Here is a 13,967-nt window from a genome sequence, read left to right as displayed (position 1 = left end):
AAGAGCCAAAAGCTGTCTGAGGGACCTGCTTTGGGGGTCAGCAGACAATGATAGTGCTATGCAACTGCTAGGAGGTCAAGGGACAGAGAGACAAAGAACCCAAAACAACCAATGTCAGTTACCAAATCCCCACTGTGGCCAGAAAGGGCACCTCAAGACATTAAACCTGGCTAAAATCCCTGGCTCACTGCAGCCAACTGAGAGGGGAACAGACGTCTTCCTCCCTGTCAGCTGCTACAAGGGAAGAGGGAGGGTGCATCAGAAAGTACAGAGTGGTTTCCCTTCAGTGAATTTGGCTAGCAAAGCCCACTCTGAATCTTGGTTCTGGTCAGACCAGAAACTTGGGAAAATGGAGGTTGAAAGAAATACCTCCACGGAAAGGTTTGCTGATGAGTGCCATCTGCCAGCTGGTCAGGAAGTGCGAAGAGAAAAAATACTTTTAAGTCTCTCTTTAGCCCCATCTCCTTGAAGAAAATCTGTGCCTGATTAGTGAGTCTCTGGCCCAACTTCGATAACTTAAGCTGGGTAATTTTTTTTAGGAGCTACCAGGGATTGAACTCAGGACCTCATACACAGGAAACAGGTGCTCAAATCACTAAGCTACACCTGCTCCCAAAGCTGAGCAATGTTAAAGACTCAGAAAAAGATGAACCGAAAATTGAAAAAGAGCTGTAGGGAAGAAGAAGAAAAAAAAAAAAACACTAGGCAAAAGAGAGAAATTAACCATCAGAGTAAATTCACTAACATATTTAGATGCTTAAACATCAGTAAAAAAGTATAAGGAAATACTAGGAAACAGGAAGAAATGGTCCAGCCAAAGGAACAAAGCAAATATCCTGACAAGATGCAGGATTTAAGGCAATTAATCAATGATAATCACACAAATCTCATAATTCAATTAAAAGAATTGAAGGAAAACATGACTAAAGAGATAAAGGACAGTAAGAAGACACTGGGTGTTTCTTTCAAAACAATTTGAAAGAAAAGTAACAGAGCTTATGGGAATGAAAGGTATAATGAATGAGATTAAAAAGACATTAGAGGCACATAACAGAGTTGAATTGCTTGAAGACAGAATTAGTGATTCTGAGGATACAACATCTGAACTGGAAAAGAAAAGAGAAAAGAATGGAACAGGGTATAGGGAACTGAATGACTATGTGAAATGCATGAACATATGCATTATCAGTGTTCCAGAAGGAGAAGAGAATGAAAAAGGGGCAGAAAGAATATTTGAGGAAATCATGACCCAAAACTTCCCAACCCTTATGAAAGACATATAGATCAATAATCAAGAAGGACAGCACATCCCAAGCAGAATAAATCTGAATAGACCTACTCCAAGACACCTACTACTCAGAATGACAATTATTAGAGATAAAGAGAGGATTCTGAAAGCAGCAAGAGAAAAGCAAAGCATCACATACAAGGGAATCTCAATTAAGATAAAGTGCTGACCTCTCATCAGAAACCATGGAGGTGAGAAGAAAGTGGTATGATGTATTTAAGGTACTGAAAAACTGCCAGGCAAGAATTTTGTATTCAGCAAAACTGTCCTTCAAAAATCATAGTGATTTTAAAGTCTTCATAGATTAACAAAAATTGAGAGAGTATGTTACAAAAGACCAGAACTACAATAGATATTAAAGGGAGTGCTGAAGCTTAAAAGGAAAAAAATAAGAGCGACAAACTTGGAGAAGAGTGTAGAAATGAAAATTATTAGGAAGGGTAAATTACAGGGTAAAAAGATAGGTAATATTAAGATATGATAACGGAAAGCTAAAGGATAAAATGGATGAAGTAAGTAATGCCTTTGCAGTAAGAGTATTGAACGTTAATGGCTTCAACTCCCCACTCAAAAGACATAGACTGATAGAATGGATTAAAAAATATGAGCCATCTATATACCGTCTACAAGAGACTCACCTCAAATGTAAGGACACAACCAGGTTGAAGGTGAAAGGTTGGAAAAAGATATTCCATACAAATAGTAACTAAAAAAGAGCTGAAGTAGCAATATATATTTTTTCTAAGTTTTTTTTTTGAATTTTTATTTTTCTCCCCTTCCCCGCCATTGTCTGCTCTCTGTATCCATTAGCTGTGTGTTCTTCTGTGTCTGCTTGCATTCTTGTCAGCAGCACCGGGAATCTGTGTCCCTTTTTTGTTGCGTGATCTTGTCGTGTCAGCTCTCCTGTGTGCAGCGCCACTTCTGGGCAGGCTGCACTTTTTTTTTTTTTTTTTGCATGGGGTGGCTCTCCTTACGGGGCACACTCCTTGCACATGGGGCTCCCCTACGCAGGTCACACCCCTGCATGGCACAGCACTCCTTGTGCACACCAGCATTGCATGTGGGCCAGCTCACAACACGGGTCAGGAGGCCCTGGGTTTGAATCCTGGACCTCCCATATGGTAGATGGATGTTGTATCAGTTGAGCGAAATTGCTTCCCTGGAGTAGCAATATTAATATCAGATAAAATAGATTTTAAATTCAAAACTACTATAAGGAATGAAGAAGGTCATTATATATTAATAAAAGGGACTCAGCAAGAAGAAATAACTATACAAAATATTTACGTACCTAACCTGAGTGCACCAAGATACATGAGGCATACACTGGCAAAACTGAAGGGAGAAATAGATGTCTCTACAATAATAGTTGGAGACTTCAATACATCACTCTCAGTATTGAATAGAATACCATGATAGAGGATAGAGAGCTTGAAAAATCTGATAAATGAAATAGACCTAACAGACACTTATAGAGCGTTACACCCCAAAAGAGCAGGATATGCATGCTTTTAATTTTTTTTCTAAATTATTTATTTCTTTCTTTTTAGGAGGGTCCAGGGATTGAACCCAGGACCTTGCACATGGAAAGCAGGTGCTCAAACCCGCTCCCCAGGATATACATTCTTTTCAAGTGCTCATGGATACTTCTCCAGGATAGACCATATGTTGGGGCACAAGACAGATCTCAATAAATTTAAAGAGAAAATCCATAAAATATGGAGTTTAAACACTCTGAAATAATTAATGGATCAAAGAAGATATTGTGAGATAATTCAGTTAATATCTTGAGATGAATGAAAATGAGAATACAACATATCAAAACCTATGATACTCAGCAAAGTTAATGGCTGAGAGGGAAATTTATGGGCTTCGATGCTTACATTACAAAAGAAGAAAGAGCTAAAATTGAAGACCTCACTATACACCTGAAGAAACTAGAAAAAGAACAGCAAACTAATCCTATCCACACTAAAGAAAAGACACAGCAAAGATCAGAGCAGAAATAAATGAAATCAAGAACAACAACAACAAAAAAAACCAACAATACAGAGAATCAACAAAACCAAAAGTTGGTTCTTTGAAAAGATTAACAAAATCGGCAAACCATTAGCTAGACTGAAAAAGAGAGAGATGAAAATAAATAAAATCAGAAATGGGGGGGGGGGGGGAACATTACCACCGACCCACAGAAATAAGAGAGATCATAAGAGGATACTATGAACAACTGCATGCCAAAAAACTAGACAATGTAAGTGAGATGGGCAAATTCCTAGAAACACATGAACAACCTACACTGACCCTAGAAGACATAGAAAACCTCAACAAACGAATCACAAGGCGTATATTCACAAAGTTAGGCAACTATTACCACTAATTTCAGAACATTTTCATCACCTCAACAAGAAAACTAGTACCCATTAACAGTCATTCCCCATTCTCTCCTCCCACTAGCCCTACGGAAACACTAATCTACTTTTCTGTCACGATAGATTTGCCAATTCTCTTTATTTTATATAAATGGACTCATACAATATTTGCCCAATGTTCTTTTTCTCTGGGTTTTGGCAGTACTTGTCCCTCTGCCTCACATGCCCCTCCCTCTTCTTCCGGTTAACTACTACTCCAGCAGTTCCTGGCAACATTAGGAACTGTGAAAACCATACGTGGAGTGAAGGGGTGCACTGCATCCTCCAGGGCGCAGTTTAGAGGTCACTTCCTGAGGGATGCCCTCCCTAGCACGCCCCCTTCATTCCCTTATTGCCTTTCAAAGCATCAAGTGCAATTCATTCCGGTACTTGCGTCCACTGAAATTATTTCTTTGGGTTATGGGTCATTTTTAACGTGTGATCCCCTCCAGAGAAGCTCTGGGTGGGCAGGGCCCTGACGTATTCCTCAGCGCCTAGCACCGCGCCTGGCACATAATGGGGAGGGGGGGGGGGCGCTAGAATCAAAGCCTGCCTCCAACACAAGATGACTGACTGCACGCAGGAGGTGAGACCACTGTGATTTCTGTAGCACCTGTCTGGCAGTGATGACTGCAGCCTTTCAGAGCAGGACCAGCACGGAGTCCCAGGTCCCACACATTCAAGTCCCGGTGGTGGGACTCAGGATCGCAGGTCCTCGGGCTCCCAGCCCCCACCCACACCGTTCCAACCCCGAGGCCCAACCTGCAGGTTGCGGGTGATAAGATGCAGTTTCTCCTCAGAGGTCGGAGCGTCTCCCATGGTTCCGCCGTCACCGCCTCGTGTGTCCAACCCGGCACCCGCGCCCCTTAATCAGTCGCTGCCGCCGCCGCGTGTGGAGAACTGTCATGCGGGCCCTGCCCCGGTTACATCAGCTGAGCTCGTCGCTCTGCTTGGTTGGTCTGGGTCCTCTACCCCCGGCTATGGCCGGGAAAGAGTCAGGAGCAGCGGAGACACGAGCCAGTCGATGAGACGGAAAGGGGAGGAGTCTGAAGGCGGGGTAGGAGGTGCGGAGGGAGGGGTTGCGGCGCCTGCGCGGGGCGCGGGCGGAGCGGAACCCTCTTAGAGGTGGGGCGGTTTCCTGCCAATCACCGCTTGTTCCCGCCCTCCCAACCTGGCGCTGGCGGGGCTGCCTCCGGGTGGGGGAGGTCGGGGAGGGGGCGATAAAATGGCGCAGGGGGCGGAGTGAGGCACAGTCGTTCGCCCAGGCTTCGGCCGGCTTCTTGAGGTGAAGAGCTGGAGGGACGAGGGGGTCCTCATTCCTTACCTGGGAGGGGGATGGGGACGCCTGTTGCTTCTCCAGGGAATCCTGAACGCCGTCCGCCCCGTTGAGGGGTTGGGAGGCCCTCGCCCTGCTGGGAGAAGGGCTCGTTCTTGTTCCTGAGGTGATGGCGGGGAGAGGGGGTTGGGGGATGTCCCTGCCTCTTGCTTCTACGTCGGCCTGTGATAGATGCCCCTCACTCTGCTGAGGAGAAAGGAGGCTGTCTGGTCACCTGAGAGGCAGGAAGCCATGTCCGTTCTCCCTGCTCAGTGGGGGTTGGGGAAAGGATGTGTAGGGCAGTGGGTGATGTCTGTCCCCCGCGCCACTTGTGGGGCAGGGTGTTGCTAGGCAGAAGATCGCGGTCTTTGCGCCGCGCCTTGCGGGTGGGGGAGGGAGACGATGACACCCCTCCCGCGGGAAAGCGGGGTTCTTCAGCTGAGGAGTGGGTGTGGGCAGCAATCCTCAGGGAGGGGCGCCCCGTCCTGGCCTCCTGAGGGGCGGATTTTGCCCCTGCTGGGGGAAGGTCGAGGAGAAAGCCAGCGTTTCTCCCGCGTTTAGCGGGAGGCGGGAATTCCTGGTCTTCTCGGAGAGGGGAAGTGCGAAAGCCTTGCCCCGAGGGCGATACCTGGAGTGGCCGTTGCTTTTCTGAGCGAGAGTAAGAGGCGGCTGGCAGGATCCTACCCAAGGAAAAATTAGGCCACTCTTCTCCCTGGTCCTCAAGAACTAGAGGCCTCGCCAGTTAGTTCCTCCCTTGGAAGGAAGGCAGTTGCCACCACAGGGTTGGCCCAGGAAAGGACGGAGAAGTGGTTCAGTTATCCACCAGCGGTCCTAACCTGCTCCTCAGTTTCTTATGGATTTGTTAGAGGTTCCAAGCGTTAACAGACCTGTCTAATAATTTTTTAGGAAAACATTTTCCTTTTGAAAAGAACCTGTTGCTGCAGCTTAGTAATATCTGGCTTCCATGCCTACGTGGAAAGAGAGTCCTGGCACCCTGATCTTGTGAAATACCTAAGCAGAGATTTCCAGCCCTGGGTTTTTCCAATCCCACAGTGTTTCCAGTTACCTCAAAGGGAGTTGTATAGCTCTTACAGATAATTTCTGTTTTTAAACGTTGTGCCCGTTTTCTGAGCTGAGTGCTTTTTGTGCTATGCCTGGGTATCTTTTGTGCTGTGTGCTTCACACGTATTTCATGTAGGAAAAGGTTGAAAATCAAAGCTAGTGGGGAAGTGCTGTCCATTGGAAATAATTCTTGTCCTTGACCATACCTGTCAGGCCCAGCTTGGTGAGGGTCTTGGTTTTAGAGCCTCAAAAGAGGGTATATATGGTGTGTCTGGTTTGCAATTATAGTGACCTGAATATGAATAAACTAAGGCTTTGTGTTCTCTAAGGCAGTAAGTTTTCTAAGGTAAGATAAAAATAGAAAGGGAACCAGTTTCTGAGGTTGCAACCAGGAGGTTAGAGAACAGAGCAAGGGGGTGGTAAACTGAAGTGTGAAGAAGGGGGTGGACAGGTGAGAGAGGCGTGGAAGGACAGAATAAGGTCACAGAAGGGATGGGGAGCAGAGGTATTAAGAGATAGAATTTGGAGATGGGAAAAATACTCTTTCTTAAAGGGGTCCCAGTATTTTGAGTGGATGTTACAAAGCAGGTACCAAGAAAGCCAGGATGGTGAAATGACAAACAAGTACTAGAGCTGTCTTGGGGAACTTCATTTTAGAATTTAAAATTTAAATGAGTTTTATCCCTTGCAAATTCATTAATATCAATTTTCATTAGTATAGGTCTTTTAAGTTTAGAATGTGTTCATAAACATTTCATTTTATCCTTGTATGTTTGAAGTTAATGACAATCTTTTTTTTTTTCAGATGAGTGTTCTCATCTATACTGAGGTTCAGAGATATCAATCAAATCGCTGAAGTCTCTGAATTTTAGTCCAGTGCCTCTATACAAGGCAGAGCTTGCCTGTTATTTATTTCAGGTGTCCATCCAGCCTGGTCTTTAATTAATTTAGTGACAATGTGGTTGAACGCTAGGTTAAACTAGAAGAGAATATGATTGCATACTTGATAATTTCTAAACAAATAGGCATGAGGGAATGTTCCCTCACAGTTTAACATTTTTTTCCCCTCCCATTCCTCTGCTTCTCTTCAAACTCTTCAGGAGTTGGGGAGGTGATAAATTGGGATGAAATAATAACTATAGCCGCCATTATGTTCCTCTTACATCGTGCCTGTAGTGCTTTTTATGAATGATTTCATTTAATTAGCAACAGTCCAGTGAGGTAGGTAGTATGATGGTCCCTATTATATAAGGGAGGACATTTGAGATTTCAGTATGTAATCATTGTTTCTCACTAATTTTTAAATGTTTTATAAATATTTCAAGCATATAAAAATTATAGAAATAACATAATATCCACAATCTGGCTTATGTTGCCATATTTAAGATCTTTTTCTTGTTAGACTTTTAAAAAAATTTTTTAAAACAATTCAGATATATATATATATTCCCTGCCCCCAGATGACTCCCTTGTCTGTTTGTTCCATGTTTTTGGTCATTGTTTGTACTTGTCTGCTGGTTTTTTTTTTTTACTTGTCTGGTTTTTTTGTTTGTTTGGTTTTTGTTTTTGCTTTAGGAGGAGGCACCGGAACCAAACCCGGGACCTCCCATGTAAGAGGTGAACACTCAGCTGCTTGAACCACATCTGCTCCCTTGTTAGTGACTTTTTAAAGAAATAAAATATTACAGATAGAATTGAAGTTCCCTATACCCACTTGTCATTCCATTTCCTTTCTACCACCTGATAGTGCTTCTCATTCACATGCATGTTTTTATGATTTTATACATATATCCATAATCAATATATAGTTTCATTTCTCCAGCAAACAAATTACAAGGGAAAAAATGGTTGGGGAATCTAGATTAAAATACTTACGAGACATGTCAGCCAATCGCAATGTGTGGATCTTAATGGATGCTGCTTTTTTTTTTTACGTTGTAAAAAAGAAAACACCTTTGATTGGAAAACTGAACTGCATATTTTATGATATGAAGGAATTCTTGTATTTACAGATGAAATGTCTATATGTGAAATGTCTGAATGATGTGAAGTCCAGGATTTGATTCAGAATAATATGGTGGAGGGGGGAAGTGAATGGGACAACGATTAGCCATTGTTGATAGTTGTTTGGGCTGGATGATGGGTATGTAGAGATACATTATACTTATTTTGTTATTTTTGTACATATTTTAGGTTCTCTATGATAAAATTATTTTTTAATGAGGAAATAACCAAGATAAGGGTTTGTGCAAGTCAAAAATTATCTATGGTATTGTTTTGCATGCTTTTGCTCTCAGAACTTGAACGTTCTATGCAAGAAGCTCAGAAGAGCCAGTGCCCCAGATGGCATGTGGCTAGTAATTGATGATTGCAGTGGTTGTAAAGGATATTTGTCCTATGTGTGCACAGTCAGTTTTCAAATAATGTTCTTCTACTGAGGTTTGGCCACATTTGGGAGTGTTTCTCATGTCCTTCCATTTTACTTGGGAGGCCAAGGGAAGCCTTCCATGCACAGTAAGGAGGCTTAAATAATTTTTGCCCCAGGACCAAAAGCCCTCTTTGATATCTGCATCTTCCATTGTATATTAGAATCCTGAGTTTGGATTCTAGCTCTGCCAGTTGCTGACCTACCCTGGGCATATGTATGTAAAGATGATAGAAAAAGCATTGCTTTTGGAATTAGACGTGGGTTTAGGTCCTTGTTCTAGCATTATTAGGTATGTGTACTTGGTTGAATTATTTAATTCCTCTAAACTTTCAGTTTCTGAAGAGGTAAATCTGTTGAACTCTCCATTTAGTCAGGCAATTTCTAGACCTTCTGGAAGGAATTAGGGTGGGAGAGATATGTCTAAGAAAGATAGCTGCTTAAATCCTGTGCCTGTGATACTTGTGTTTGACAACCAAAAACTTTAAGTAAAAGAAAAAATTTTCCAAAAGTAAAGTTTTTTTCTTACTGCTGCCTAAATATGTAACTTCTCTAGATATAAACTCAGTCATTGGGCTGAAAAATTACTTTCCTCTTCACAGAAGCGCCTACTTCAATGCCTGGGCTCATAAGTGCTGGCAAACTGGAAAATTAAAAGTCTTAGCAACTCAAAATTTAAACACAACAAAAAGCTTGGTTTCTTTGATCAGATCAGATTTACAGGGTATTTTGAGGGTTAAACTAGAGTTGTAAAACGTGCCTCACATGCCTGGCTCACAGTAAGTACCTAATAAATATTTTTTTCCCTTTCTGTTCTATCAGATTTCTAAGATATGTAAATTTAACTAGATCCCTTCTAAAATTCTGTAATCTGTTCCCTTTCCCTCTCACTTTGTCTAATACTTGATCGTCCGTACCATTTTATATTGTCTCATATGGGTGCTTAACTTTCAATAATGTCTCCCTTAGCAAGGCTATATTCCTTGAGGGTAGAAATTGTATCTTTATTTCTCAGAAATCACTTAGAGGCATATTATCTAAATTACTGTTATATGATGATAGATCATAGCTCTTAAGATGTCTTCTGAAGGGGAGAGAAATAAAAAATAAACCTTTAAAAAAAAAAGATGTCTTCCAAAAGAAAGTGTAAATTAAAGCTAAAACTCAGACTGTATTATAGAAGGGAATGGAAAGGGGGTTCATTTATGGTTAAAAGGCTACAATGAATTTTCCAAATTATTGAGGTGTTCAGTATTTAAGCATTTCTCTTAACTTTTTCGATGTTGACATATATGAAATATCAGCTTTTAAATCCCTTCACTTAACCTGCCATCTACAAAACAACTATAGATTAGGTCTATTGTTAGCTTTTTTTGTTGTTGTTATATCATTAAATTTTTTTTTTTTTTTAAAGATTTATTTTATTTCTCTCCCCTTCCCACCCCCCCTGCCCCAGTTGTCTGTTTTCTGTGTCCATTTGCTGCATGTTCTTTTTGGCCACTTCTGTTATTATCAGCAGCACGGGAATCTGTGTTTCCTTTTGTTGCGTCATCTTGCTGCATCAGCTCTCCATGTGTGTGGCGCCATTCCTGGGAAGGCTGCACTTTCTTATGCGCTGGGTGGCTCTCCTTATGGGGCGCACTCCTTGCACGTGGGGCTCCCCTACGCGGGGGGCACCCCGGCACTCCTTGTGTGCATCAGCACTGTGCATGGGCCAGCTCCATACAGGTCAAGGAGGCCTGGGGTTTGAACTGCGGACCTCCCATGTGGTAGATGGACACCCTATCCACTGGGCCAAGTCCGCTTCCCTCATTAACTTTTTAAAAACTGTTTTTATTATACAAGTAATACATAAATATTCAAATAAAATAAAATGATACTAAAGTTTTCCCTTGACCTCTCCCTAGCCCCCTGCTTGTTATAACAGTCATCAATTTTGTATGTACATCTTTTCAGAACTTTTCTATGTATTTATATTGTTTTGAAAGTGAGAATTGTGTGTGTGTGACTGATTAATTATTTATCTTAGTGTAGACATCACTTAGTCTGCCTTCTTTACATCTTTTCCATTTTCTAAAGGAGAAAACTTAAGTCCAAGTGGTTAAGTGGCTTGCCCAAGTTATTAGAGCTGGCAAGTTATTAGTGGCAGAACCAAGACTACAGTCCAGGTCTTTGGACTCCAAAGCCTATATTCATCTTATTAAAGCAAATGATATTCTTAAGAAAGTACAAATTTTGGGGAGGAACAAAACTAGTTCCTTAGTTGCATGCTTTTTTCTCTAAAGGTTTTTCTTTGGTGTTCTTGAGTCAAAATCCAACTTTCTGGTATAAAAAAACATCAAGATCAAAATTAATAGTTGGAGCACCTTAATGCACAATACAGTTTGACTTTGTAATTAGCAGAGTTGAAAGTGATGAAAAGATCCTCTAATTTTCTTTGTGCCTGCAGGAAGGTGGGCGTCAATCATTTTGACAAGTCTCCTGAAAGGAACAGCTAGCAGGAGCTGAAACCTTTTTCCATTTGGTCTCGTGGCAAAGACAGAGATTGCTCCAGCAGCTCTACACAGTATGGAAGACAGTTCTTTATCTTCTTGTACTCTTAAAGTTATTTTTTAAATTTCAAAAGTAACATATTTGTATTTTAAAATGTGTAAACTCTGAAAATCTGAATATTTTACATATATATGTGTTTTGTTTTTAAACAAAAATAAGATCTGCATCATGGATTTCATCCCATGATAATGTAATAGATATCTATTTCATTATGTTTTTAAATAGTCATAAAGTATTCCATAGCATAAATATGCCAAGATTTTACTGAATAGTTCTAGTGATATACATTTAGGTTTCTTCCAATATTTGGCTGTTTTGAATGATGCTGCTTTGAATATCCTTTTTTATGTATTCATGTGCATTTGTGCAGGTACTCTTATAGGATAAATTTCCAGAAGTGAAATATCGCTCAGTCAAATGGTACTGCCAAGTTACTGTCCACAAAATATTGTGCTGACTTATACTCTCACTGATAGTGAGTGCCTATTTCTCCATAACCTCACCAATTCAGATTATCACCAGTTATCTTAATTTTTTCATTTGATAAGGAAAAATGTGTATTGTTCTCACAAGTATTTCCATGATTCTGGTAAGGTTAAATATCTTAAAATTATTTTTCATGTTGTAAGTCACAGTGCAAAGAATTTGAATTACTAGGATACCACCTCTATGTACAGCACATTTAGAGTTGTAGATGGGTATTTCCTGTTCCTCAATGAAACTACCTTTTTATTTCTCTAGATATGACGTGCTCACTAGTGCCCTCTGAACAGTCTTCTGGTACCTCTCTCTTGCCTAAAGACAATGCCCCATTTTCATGGGGTTCCTTGGATGAAGATGGATTGGATGACTCCTTGCTGGAGCTTTCTGAAGGAGAAGAAGATGATGACCATTTCAGTTACACAGAGGAAGAAATTCAGGAGCTCTTAAAGGATGATGACCTATCAACTGAGCACTTTTCTTGGGGTGGAGAGTTGCTTAAAGATGACAGTGGGAATGTTGAGAAGGGAGGAAGAGAGAATCAAATTCTACTTGATCCTCCCCAAGAGAAAAATTCATTGTACAGCTTGGGGCCAGTAGCTGAGACCCCTGATATCTTCAAACTACCTCAACTAAGTTCATCAGTTGGTCATGGGCCAGCTCCTACTAAACCATTAAACAGACACTTTGCACTAGAGAAGAATCTTATAAAAATAACTGTTGTTGCACCATTTAATCCAACAGTTTCTGATGCTGTGCTTGATAAGGATAAGACAGATTCATCCAAAGATATAAAAAAATCTTCCTCCCTTGGGGAAGATAGAAGAGAAGATGGTTATAGTCCAAATGAGAGCAAACTTTGCACTGAATCTGAAGGAATCAACCCCACTAACTTTGCCTGGGATGGGCCCACGGTCCCTTCTCCTTTGAACAATGACTTTCAGCAAACTAACTATGATAAAAATACACATGACAGTAAGGAATCTTCACCTGTATTCTCTAAGGTCTTGGACCACTTAGAGAGTCCATCTAATATGGAGTCATCTTCGAGAAATGGTGGATCACATAAATCAAATTGTGAAACGAGGTTTCCGGTTGTTTCGAGTTCATCAGACAAAGTAAGTACGATTTTCAAGGTGAAGAGAAAAGACAATTACTTTCAGAAACAATATCGCAGTGTTTTTAATAATTGGCTTTGTATTCAGACAAATTGGGGTTTTGTTCTGACTTCCTATTCACCCTGGGGGTGAAGAAGGGATTTCCCACACTAATTAGGATGAGATGGCTGAACATGACATCTGATACTGGACAGGTGAGATTGGCAGCAACTTATTAATTACATATACTCAACAGACTGGGGGACAAGGACCCTGTACCTCATGCAGGACCACCTAGGGTTACACTTAAGAGCAGAGTGAACCAGTAGGGGCTGTGGAAGGCAGGTTTTGTAGTGACAAGGGGATGGGGTAACTTCTAATCTCTACAGGAAGATGTGGTTGGTTGGTTTGTATATTTCCCTTGCTGACAGGGCACTGAAGCCCTTTGGGTTGAAGACCAGGTGGAGTGTAGCTGGTCTGGTTGATAGGAGAACTAGCCAGGTAGGAAACATTTTTCCTTGAGTGGGGTGCATACCTGGTGGGGGAGAGCCCTTTGAGGCTCAAAGATGTCAAGGCAGCACTTGAAATTTTAGGTCTTACAGTACAGGTTTGAATCCTGATTAGCAAGCAATGTGACCTAGGTAAATTATTTAGCCTGTTTCCTAACCTTTCTTATATATAAAATGGAGTAAATAATACTTTATGGTATAGTAAGGATTAAATGAAAATGTATTTATAGTACTTGGTACATAATATTAAATTATCACCTATTGAGTGAAAACTTAAGGTGATGATTTTATTACTTCTTCTTGCTTTGGGCTTCAGCTAAGTGTTAGTCTTTGGTTTCCATGCCATATCTGATACAGCACCAGCTCTTAGTCATCCATTGAAGACTAAAGAGCTGAAAATTTGGGAAATTTACCCAACTTCTTTGACCCTGATTTCCTGTGTATTAAATGGGTAAAATAATCCCTACTACATAGTTTTGATTTGTTTTGTTTGGAGGGTACAGTCACTGCCCATTTAAAGCACTTACCATAGTGCCTGGTTCACAGTAGGTGTTCAAGGATATACCTCTATAACTTTTAGTTAAGAATATTTCCATAAATAGTATCTGTTATCAGTGTTTTCTTATACTAAGAACAGTCTTTCCTTCTGCATTCCTCTGCTCTGAAAAAAAAGCAGGATGTTCTTGACAAGGATTCTGGGAAGATAAAAGTCAATGAGAGAAGACTAGGCAAAGTCATTCCTGTTCCGCAAACCAAAACAAGGTAAATAACAGTATAATTAAATATTCTGATTTCTGTTGGTACACTTCAGTTTCTTTTCTCCTTCCCCA

At 41.0% G+C, this 13,967-nt stretch overlaps 2 protein-coding genes across 3 annotated transcripts in view; one reads left to right on the top strand and one right to left on the bottom strand.

Moving 5' to 3' along the window:
• YARS1 (tyrosyl-tRNA synthetase 1) overlaps positions 1 to 5,344 on the bottom strand; it is a 50,809-nt gene extending 45,465 nt beyond the window's left edge. The window contains exon 1 of one of the 2 annotated variants that reach the window (XM_058303962.2): positions 5,021 to 5,344. Coding sequence is in view for 1 of the 2 variants with exons in the window: in XM_004471366.5 (XP_004471423.2) it covers positions 4,459 to 4,515 (57 nt within the window). In the remaining variant the exon portion in view is untranslated. Of the gene's footprint in view, positions 1 to 4,458; positions 4,751 to 5,020 lie in introns of those variants that run through there. The other variant, XM_004471366.5, reaches the window with a different exon arrangement.
• S100PBP (S100P binding protein) overlaps positions 4,854 to 13,967 on the top strand; it is a 64,857-nt gene continuing 55,743 nt past the window's right edge. Inside the window, exons 1-4 of the mRNA XM_004471369.5 lie at positions 4,854 to 4,981; positions 10,948 to 11,064; positions 11,793 to 12,649; positions 13,811 to 13,899. Of these exons, the coding sequence (XP_004471426.1) occupies positions 11,795 to 12,649; positions 13,811 to 13,899 (944 nt within the window). The 5' untranslated portion in view covers positions 4,854 to 4,981; positions 10,948 to 11,064; positions 11,793 to 11,794. The remainder of the gene's footprint in view (positions 4,982 to 10,947; positions 11,065 to 11,792; positions 12,650 to 13,810; positions 13,900 to 13,967) is intronic.

The sequence above is a fragment of the Dasypus novemcinctus genome, chromosome 9 (assembly GCF_030445035.2).
Source record: "Dasypus novemcinctus isolate mDasNov1 chromosome 9, mDasNov1.1.hap2, whole genome shotgun sequence".
NCBI classification, from domain to species: Eukaryota; Metazoa; Chordata; class Mammalia; order Cingulata; family Dasypodidae; genus Dasypus; species Dasypus novemcinctus.
Note: the sequence above shows the minus strand (reverse complement) of the source record. Positions and strands in the feature narration are given on the sequence as shown.